Source organism: Seriola aureovittata, chromosome 14, assembly GCF_021018895.1.
Source record: "Seriola aureovittata isolate HTS-2021-v1 ecotype China chromosome 14, ASM2101889v1, whole genome shotgun sequence".
NCBI lineage: Eukaryota > Metazoa > Chordata > Actinopteri > Carangiformes > Carangidae > Seriola > Seriola aureovittata.
Window position 1 is genome coordinate 12,140,323 of NC_079377.1, and position 10,549 is coordinate 12,150,871.

Here is a 10,549-nt window from a genome sequence, read left to right on the forward strand (position 1 = left end):
CAATGAGGAGACTTGAATGTGACTACAGCACATTGCACCTGCACAAGCTCTCAATGCCTGCTGCTCTCACTCACTTTCGCACATACTTTTCTCTGACGCTGAATGGATGAAACAGCTGATCTAATTTACCACCTCATGAATAATGTATGCTGCAGTAACTGGATTGGATTGCGCGACGTTAATGTCTGCTCTTCAATCCGTGCTGGCTCTGCAAAACCAGGCTATCAGATTAAAAGCCACCCACGTGCGCATGTAGGTACAAATGGTTTAATTTCTTTGAATTTGTACATTTGATACAGTTGTTAAAAATACTTCATAGTTTATTTTCAATAATACATTTTCATAGTGTACAAATAGATCTTTTTGAAGTAAAAATATATAAATCAATAGAACATTTAATAAAAAAAATTATCAGAAAAATCTTGATATTTTAGTTAGAAAATGCTTAAAAGTGTTATTTTGGTGGGTCAGACATTTTATATTGGTATTTTCAGCTAAATGAAAGACAGCCACAGCGCAGCACCAGCTGCTTGCACACAGTCAGTATGACTAAATTACCCATGCTCTCCATCATGTGATATCAGTAAGCAGCTCAGTCTGAGCGCAGAGGGACGTTCAGTCAGTAATCATAGGTGCAGTGTCTGAGGTGGTGTCTGGCTCTGGCTCACAGAAGCCGTCCATCTCCTCCATCTCTCCCTCCACAGGCTCCTCCCTATCTCTGAGGCTGATCAGCCTCCTCTCTTTCCTCCCCCTCCTCCCCCTGTCTGTGTCTTTAGCTGCTGCTGTCTGCTCCAGCTCCAGCATGGCCTGGACGCTCTCTCCTCTCTCTCCCTGGCTGAGGCAGCGGTCTCTGGCTGCGAGAACCAGTCCCCCTCCTCGCCTTCCTGTCATCATGTGGAAGAATGAGACGTTGCTCTCCGAGCCTGCTCTCTCCATCACGCAGACAGTGGTCGGGCCTTGATCGCCGTAGCTCTCCTGTGGCCTTTTGGGAGACGTGGCCTTTGTCTTCTTGCTGAGTATGAAGTAGAAAAAGGCTGTCACCAGAAGCATTGTCCCTGGAATCAGAAAACATATTTCTTTTTCTACACAGGTGTAAATAATACAGTGAACAACATGTTAAAAGGTTTGCTATTCGAAAGAACAAATATGAGCCTAACAGTACAGTAAACAGTGCTCCAGTTATTTAGTTAATTAATTATTAGTTTTGTACCTGCTGGTGCCAATTTACCTGGGATAATTGCATGCCACACCAACACAGGGTGCAAGAAGCAGACCACTGACATGATGGAGTAATAGAGGAACTTGTGGAAGCCCCCAGTATGAGCCATCTTCCCCCACAACACGAACAGCTGCCAGTCTGGAGGACAGCTATCGAGATAAAGGGGGAGAAGATGAGGAAGGAGACAAGCACACATGCTGATATCTTCCTGTCAGGAGTCATGACTGACAAAATCCATGTTTAAATTTAGCTTCCTATACCTGCTTTGCACTGACAAACTACATAGTAGGTTAAAAATGACCTAAGAGAATTTTACCGTGTGTGGTTTTCCCTCTGTTTATTTAGTATCAATGCAAAAACACAGATGTTGCAGTCGAGTGTTGTTTACTCACGGCAGACACATAGACAGGAGAGCATGCAGGAAATAGGCCAGCTCAAACATCATGATGGCAAGAGATGACACCCTGGGAGGAGAGTTTAGAGCCAGATGAAACTGTCAAAGTCTCAGTGATAAAATCAGCAAACTGCCTCTAAACTATGTAAACTAGGTCTAAAAATGCCCGTTTCTTTGTATCTTATCTAGATGTTGGTGCATGAGGAATGCATTGCTAAATTGTTTTGACAAATTGGCAAAATGTGGTTAGGACTTCAAGTGGCCTGTGACAAACACAAAGAGAAATCGCCTTCATATGGTGCAAAAGACTCTGCATTTATGATTCTTTTTGTGTGTGTGTGTGTGTGTGTGTGTGTGTGTGTGTGTGTGTGTGTGTGAGTGTGTGTCTGTGTTGCTTTGTTTTTCTATAATCGTGGGGTCCAAAACCCAGGAGCTCAGCATACTTGTGGGATGTGATAGTTTGTGGGGACTAAAGTGCTGGATCCCACCAGTCTAAACAAGACTTGGTTTTAAAATTAGAGTTAGAATAAGGTCAGGGTTTGGCTTAGGCATTCAATTGTGATAGTTAAAGTTACGGTTAGTGGCTTGAAAATGCATTATGTCAATCCTAGGTCCCCACAAATGTAGTAAGGCAATGATGTGTGTGTGTGTGTGTGTGTGTGTGTGTGTAGGACAACAGCGTTCATCTGCATTTGTGTGTACTGACAGAATAAACAATCGAGCATTTCTGGGCTCCTCTGGGAGATGTTTTCCTTTGGCTCTGTGGGAGTTTAGTTCTGAGCCCTAGATATAATTAGAAGTAGCACTGAAGGACTGGCCTCCACTCTGCCCTCTCCACCTTGCTTCATCCCTCTGACTCCTTCCCAACATCTCCTTGCAAGTGTGTATATATACTGTATGAGCGATTATGAAGGAGGGTACAGTGTTGTGTTTTCTAAAAGCCCTCAGTCTGCATGTTCCCTGTATGTAACTCAGTAATGCGCCCACTTTAGTCTCAAGTAGGCCAGAGTCAGGAGTGCTTTGCTAGGTTTAAATTTGTACATTATATTTATGAGGTAGACAACAAAACACATGCACTTACATTAAGTAGATGCCGAGGCTGTTGAATTCCCCCTGTTGCAGGGTCTCTACTCCCACAGCGCACAACACTGGAAAGGAAACAGGTAGATCATTTCCTTTTTTTCCCCTGAGTTACTGGTGAGCAGACTCTGTCCACCAGATGTCAGACTTAGCTCATGATTTTCTCCTTATTGCCCGAGTTGCAGTTGTCTCAAACCTATGTGAATACTGTTGACATTTCCCCTGTGATGCAACTTTGTGTCGTGCTGCTTTTACTGTTTTTTTTGCCATATTTATCTTATATATCTTTGTCATATTGCTGTGATGTTTAGGGCAGTTGTGAGAAACTAATTTAAGTCCTGGCTGAAAACCACTTGTTCCCTCATCGAGCAGTAAACATTGACTTGAGCTGACCTAAAGTGGCCCAACTTGAAGTCATGCTTTACGTTCCAGGGCATAGTATTGAACTGATGATGTGCCTTATATAAATATAAAACACTTTATTTTGGTTATTGCTGTAATTGTTTCCATTTTGGTCACAAAATTTTTGCTAATAGCTTACTCATGCTTGCAATTATGATATCACTGCCAGCAGGCTAGGTAATTTCATTTGAGTGGACACTTAACACATCACAGAGTTTCTGCCAGTGAACTAAATATGTCAAAATGTGTTAATAACCGCTCCTCCTGTCTGACATCCTGGGCTTATGAGTGACAAATGATACAGAACAGTATTTCATCTATTCTTCTATTTATAATCACTATATGTCAACAAAAGTACATGCTTTCTGTAAAAAAGGGATGCTCGACTGCAGCTGGAAGTTTCCAATTTATTGCTCTTTTTAAGCAAGATCAGCTTCTATAGCTTCCTTTAACCTTTGACCTTACCACTGTGGGAGAAGCTAAGAGGGATTTCCCTTAAGGCATAAATTAATTGATTTAATTGAATTTAGATACTTCCACTACTCCCACATTGCTAATATTTTAAAGATAAAGTATGATATTGTAGGAAATATGCGTATGTGTTTTCTTGCTGAGAGTGAGATGGAAAGTTTGATACCACTCCAATGTCTGTGCGGTAAATGTAAAACTACTGCCAGCAGCCAGTTAGCTTAGCTTAGCATAAAGATTGGAAACATTTGCAAACAGCCAGCCTGACTCTTTCCAAAAGTATCAAAATCTGCCTACCAGCACCTCTAAAGCTCACTAATTGACGTTACAGCTTGACCTTGTGGTTTTACTTGGGGTTATGTGCTGGACTGTTTCTTGGCCAGGCACGGTATAACTTCCTGGCTTGGCAGGTAGGCTAGCCACCTTTGGGCAAATCCAAGGCTCACTGTTTCCCACTGTCTCCAGTGTTTAAGCTAAGCTAACAAAGCGCATTTATATTTAACATCCAGATATGAGCATTCTATCAATCCTCTCATCGAACTCTCAGCAAGAAACCCCTAAATGTCTAACTATTCCTGACAGTGCTGACAGAAAAACACATTTAACACATGGAATGATCTAAAATCTGATGACAACAAAGCCTCAAAAACTACAAAGAAAAGCCTGTTTTAATAACCAATCTTTTTCCTATGAGGTATAAAAGAAGTAAGCATGGTTAAGTGGTGATCGCCACCAAACACATGGAAGCAATTTCTCTGGCTTGCTTACCAGAAATTCAGAGATAGAATCAGCACCGGAGGGAAATCAGGGAATGCAGCTAAATGGTTTCTGGTAGTTTATAGAGTGTGAGAGGAATTAACGCTGCATACACACCAGCTGGAAATTAACATATATGTGCTCCCTGCGTGTATGTCTGTCTATAGAACACACACAGAGAGGCAGACAGGCCAACACAGACATGCAGAAATGCGAACACACAGGCAGACTAGACATAGGCACACGCAGACATGCCATAAACGTACACACACACACACACATATAGAATAATGCTGGGAAAACCCATGTAGGTGTGAATGTTTAACAGCTTGTGATCATGTAAGCCCTGTAACCCAGCTTGATGCAGAGACTTGGTTTTGGTGCGATGTGAGGCACATGTCTCTCAGTGAATGTTCAGTGTCTGCAGCTGTTTGAATTTAAGTGGGGGGGGGGGGGGGGGGTCCCCAGCAACCAGAGAGCCATTTCCCCCATGACGATTTAATGTGGCTAAGAGAGCTCCATGCAATCTGTCCCAGTGTGCCTCGGGAAAACAGAGGAGTGGGGGGGGGCAAGGTTATGTATGATCAAGTATGTTTTTATAGCGCCGTATCTCTGCCAAGAGATGGTTTGGCCTTCTTGGAGGTCAAGAATACAGTTAGCCAACATCCTCATCTGACCCTCTAACATCTCAGGTTTATGAAATCCTTAAAAAAACCCAGCTGGATAACCCCCCCCCTGCAGGAGAGCTTAAAATGGTCTTGCACTACTAATATTACTACTACTGCTACTACTATTACTGATAACATGTTATGTTTTATTGTAAGTCTTTATTTATATTTTCACAACAAGTTCTGACTGACCAGACGAATATAGTCGAAAGAGGATCTATTGTGCATCTGCAAGTCTATCCAAAGAACTAAATCATGTCCAAACTGAAACGATAAGTGATACACATGACTCTAAATCTAATGTTGCTATAATTCTTTTGTTTGTTTCAATGTAGATTTTACCTGTTGCTGTGGAAACACCGAGGATCCTGCAGGCGCACTCCACTACAATCCACCATACACTCTCTGAGTTCCCCATGGCCTCAAATACTTATTCTTCCCTTGTCAAGGTTTAAAAATGTAACACTTCACACTTTTCTAACACTATCTGAGATAGTTGGTGAGCTAGGAGTTACTAAAGTAACATTCTAGACACATAGTTGAGCGTCAGCTAGATGGATGGTTGTTGGTAAAAAAAACAAAGTCAAGTAATCCATAGGAAGTGCCATGATGTGGAGCCTCTTAAACTGGTCCAGTTTACTTCAGAAAAGTTTGTGACTCAGTGCCCCTGTTGCTCCAATAACTGCTAATCAGCCTCACATACACACACACATACAAACACACACACACACACACACACACACCCACACCCACCCACCCACCCACACACACACACACACACACACACAATAACAACGCCACTTTCAGCTGCTTTAGCATTCCACCGCGTACGTCAAGGTGAAACTGCTCAGCTCAGGGTCAGTTTTGTACCGTATCATATTTGTCATTACAGCTGGTTAAAAATTATCCGTGAAGAATTAATATAAAACTAACTCATACACACATACTACAGGTGTACATGCATATTTACACACATATCTAGAATTAGTAGTAATTTGTATGCACCCTTGAACTGGAACTGAGATCATTGCTTCCCAACCAAAGTCCCCTTTTTGTTGTCCTCTTCCAACACCAACAACTTTCTCTTGTTTTCTTCTGTGTAATTTCACCTTGTTGTGTGGTTTTCGGTGTAATCAAACCATCAGAAAAACTTTATTTTTTCAAAGTCATAGTCATAAATGCAGCTTCCATTTTGGCATCCATTTATTAGAAGACTGTTTCAGTCAGAGTGAGCGGTGACATAACAGGCTGCAGCTCACGTCACTGAACAAAAAGCAATGTTTTCACGCTTAGAAATCTGATAAACAAAAAGTGTGAAGTTTATTTTTATGTATCTTGTGAATAGTATAACAAGGCTATGGATATGGAATCAAATGCCACAAGAACACACAGACTCTTTGACACACTTACACATGCATAAATGCAAGCCCACATAATCGGTTGACGCAGGTTTGGCTGGTGTGTAATCTTGTTCAGGCTCAGCAGAGGCTAACTGGAACGAGCAGTTAAGAGTCACAGTGTGCACACACACACACACACTGACTCCTGGTAGGGGCCAAAGTAAGCTACGTAAATCTCCTTAAATCTCTAACAAAGACACTTTTGTGTTTTTGTACTCATTACACTTGTTTCCGGCTTAACATGCAGGATATTTGTGGCATTTATGGTATAGAATGTAAGTGTGTATGAGAAGTGCTGCACAAACTACTAATACTGCATGTGTGAGGACAAATGACACTATATGTTTATAGGGATGGCACAGAGCTGTGTTTTTGCTAACTTGTAGTCTTGTTAATAAGGTGTTCTTAATAAAGCATCTAAAAGCTGTAACTATTGGCTTAACTTATTAAACACTCTTGATGCACAATCCTCTACAGTGATTTGTCTGTTCATCTGGCTCTTTCATTTATTTCCTTCTCGCAAAAAGAAGCACAGCATCCAGACACAAATTTACAGGTGCAGTTGTGATTGTTTATTTTTGATGGCTTATTAGCAATTTGATTGCTTAATCACTTATGTTGGATGGTTGTTTGATCTAAAGTGCTTTACAATGTGCCTCTCATTCACCCGTGCACCTAGACACTGGTCTGATCATCTACTGGGTTTTAGCATCTTGCTCACAGACACTTGGGACATATGAACAGGAGCAGACTGACCCACAAAACCAGATGCTTAATGGACAACTTGTGAGACACTGTTGCATGTACACATCCAGTCTATACTGTAACATGCCGTAAAAAAAAAATTCTAGGAACAAACACAACTATTTGACCACCCACTGTACGTGATCTGATTGATAAAAGAGAAAGGAAGAATTCTTAATTAAATCACGTGCATGTTTAGACTGCAGTACATTATTGCACATGAACCAGACATAGATGAGCGAGGAATGTGTGTTGTGCATGTTAACTGAGCCTTACCACCATGGCCACATGCGGGCTGTGTGTTTATGTTTATTCGACATGCTTGACCCTCATGATGACATGAAAAACAGCATTATAAAAACATAATTTTATTGCAGTAAGTCTCTGCGTGTTGGGAGGGGATCATTGCTGACATGTGCTGTACATTGTGAGTTTTATGGCAATTGTCAGGGTATGCCAGAAGGTGGAGTAGTTTAAATAATTGTGACTGATTGCCTTCTAGAGAGACTGTAAATCTAATGTTACAGTATAAATACAGTCTCATGTTTTCATTTTGCTTTGTGCAGCTGTACACAGACATGTCCAGGTCTCCTCTCAACGCTCAGCTTCACACAGCTTGACCCCTTTGACCTCTCTCCCTCCTCCCAAACTTTCACTCGCCCACTCACACGTTCTCTCATCTCGCAATAATCCCTGCTTTACGCCTCCTCACCTTCCTCATCACGGCTTCACACCATTCACACACACAGATACACCCCTCCTTTCGCTCTTCCGTACCCATGGGCATGGGACAAGAGATTAGCCATGCCTCTCCCTCTCTCTCGGCTGTCTCTCTCCCTTCCTGCCCATCCAGCCTCTCGTAGGCTGGCGTGGGTGTCTGGTGCCTGTCAGAACCAGTGAAACCAGCTCTAATTGTAATTACACTAGCAGTTTTTATTACCCTGCTACATTGTTTTGCTCAGGCAATTTCCTCATAATCACCTCCCACAGGCTGCTTTATCTAAGGGCTGAAGGAGGGCTGTAAAAGATCGCTGAATAATTTCAACAGAATACATTAATATTTCTTAAAATATAAAGATAAAAGCCTTACTGGATGCTTTGTGACTATGAGATCCCATGTGCAGTGCTTACCACCGGTGCCCTGCCATGGTAGAACTGAATGACTAAATTTACAAAGGCAGGGAGCCACCTAGTGGTTGAGATGTGTAGGTACATCACGGTCATAAAGTGACTTCAATCGTCATAGTCTAGCAGATTTATGAACCCCATGAGATACTTACATGCTGATACTGACTAGTAACAAAGTGCCTTGTCTTTTTTTTCTTTTTTTTTTTTTTTTAGCTGTGTTCCCATTTATAACAATAGCAAAAGGTCAGGAGCATCTCCCAGAGAGATGGAGCACAGACATGGGAAGAAGCAGGAAAAATATGTGGTTGTGAAATAGATATGAATCATTGAGAAAGTTTTTCTGAAGACAGAGAGGATATGTAATGTCTGCCTGTTTATTGTCTAACAGTCAATGCAGATTATATTCATCGTTACGACATGGTGATGTGTTCAGAGCCCCCCACAATTTTTAAGGTAAAATTATAGTTAGTAGAGCACTGTATAAATCAGATGCAGGTTTACGTCATCAGATCACAATTCTGCAAAGCAAAAACCTGGTGCAGGACTTAAGCGTGTAGTCGAGCATTTTAAACTCACAATCTGATCACACAATTTGAGGTTGCAACAACAGTTTTTTGGCCGCTTGGGGCCAGCGGAAACACACAGTTAACACAACAATCTAAGATGATATGACTTATTTACACATCCAGCAGACATGGGGCAGCATCATCAGTTATTTGAAGTTGTGTTTGCGTCGACCTGGTGAATGTAAGTCCAATATCCAATCACCTTTTAGCTCTCTTTTGGTCTCCACCATCTCCTAACAAAAACATTTGCCTCTTTAGCTGCTTAATGTTCACTAGGTAGTCGCTAACTTCGACTGTGTGCAGTTTGGTGCTGCGCATGTGGTGCACAGTCGGTTTATCAGAGCATTTTCATTGAAAACAGCAGTGATGAGAGCAGCAAGTCTGAACCAAAACAGTCAAGTTGCAGATCAGGAAACCGAAACAGTGAGCTGAAAGACACTAAAACGCTCTGTGGGGATGAGGGTGACTGAAGAGTCGTCTAATAACTCTCGGTCTCGGTTCATCACTACAAGCGACCTCATTCACTTACATGTAGTCAAATGTAATATACATTTATAGACTATTGCTGCTTTAAACAATGCTCATGTATGGGTGTTCTTCATATTGCAAGTGTGAAGGTGGACAGCACTGTATATGGTGAGGTTTTACCATGTGCTCACGCATGCTTAATTTTGACTGGCAGAGCGTGACTTGCCTGAGAGGTGTGAGAAGTCTTGATTCCCGTTCACACAGGATGCAAATGAGCTGGCGGACGACAACATGGAAATGTCCAGTTTGTATCCATCAAACCAGAGTCTCACTTACCAGTATATACACTATGTGTGCATGCACTACTGTGAGTGTTAATCTTTGGCTTCTGAGGCCAGCTTCACTAATGCAAAGTCAAATAAATAGTTATCCCCAGCTTCTCTTCCAAAGCTAATGTTAAGCTGTCACAGCTTCTCTGTTTCAGTGTGAGTCGGTTTTGATTTGAGCAGAGCTGAGTCAGGAAGTTTACATCCTCTGCAATAAGAGAATATGACTTTTATCAGATGTGTGTATTGAGCACATACCACTGAGTTCACTGACTGTTAAGTGATGACTGAGTTAGCAGATAATTCTCTGTCTTTTCATTTAGAATGACAGTGTATTATGTTGAGCCAAGTCAGTGTTTCCTCATTTTCCAATCATTCTGTAGACCATAAGCTGCCATCCCCTCACTGTAAAACTTCTTAGTCTGCTGTGTCTCATCTGTCCTCCGTGTCTTCTCACCAGCCCACAGACAGACTTAATTAACAGAAACAACTTAACTCTTTTGACTCTGACAAATGCCATCAGAGGAGCTGTCCAGATGAGTGAAGAATTTCCTTTCTGCCAATCAGAGGATGACAAAAGGCGTCCTGTCAGACTGGTCTGATGTTTTTATGCCAGGCCATTATCTTGAGCATTAACAGGACCACATCGTCCTTACACATTGTCTGGCGGAGGCCAGGTTAAGGAATACACTACCAAGTGAAAGGGCAATGCCTCTCAAGTGTTCAAATAAACACACACACACACACACACACACACACACATGTGATTCACACACTGATAGTGAACAGAGAAGAAAACTGTAAGCAATCAGGGTTTGGCCTTGGTACTGAGGGGTTATGATATTTTTTCTTCAATTTCTGTACAAAAGAAAATTTCTGTCCCATGAGCAGTTATTCTGTGGTTAGAGTGCAAAGTCATTAAAGATGGAA

The 10,549-nt window shown here is 41.8% G+C and overlaps 1 protein-coding gene across 1 annotated transcript; it reads right to left on the reverse strand.

Moving 5' to 3' along the window:
• Window positions 1-467: 467 nt before the first annotated feature.
• Window positions 468-5,734, reverse strand: tmem72 (transmembrane protein 72). The gene is made up of 5 exons (XM_056395908.1): window positions 5,330-5,734; window positions 2,695-2,761; window positions 1,612-1,683; window positions 1,229-1,368; window positions 468-1,055 (listed from the first exon to the last, which is right to left on the reverse strand). The coding sequence occupies exons 1-5, from the start codon at window positions 5,403-5,405 to the stop codon at window positions 616-618; spliced, it is 795 nt and encodes a 264-aa protein (XP_056251883.1). The 5' UTR covers window positions 5,406-5,734; the 3' UTR covers window positions 468-615.
• Window positions 5,735-10,549: the final 4,815 nt, after the last annotated feature.

What these genes read in the sequence shown, in the direction of transcription:
- tmem72 (XM_056395908.1), bottom strand. Translation starts at nt 5,405, where the DNA reads ATGGGGAACTCAGAGAGTGTATGGTGGATTGTAGTGGAGTGCGCCTGC. An exon ending in CGGTGTTTCCACAGCAACAG is followed by an intron (nt 2,762 to 5,329) that starts GTAAAATCTACA and finishes TTTCCTTTCCAG; the next exon opens with TGTTGTGCGCTGTGGGAGTA. An exon ending in AGCCTCGGCATCTACTTAAT is followed by an intron (nt 1,684 to 2,694) that starts GTAAGTGCATGT and finishes CTCTCCTCCCAG; the next exon opens with GGTGTCATCTCTTGCCATCA.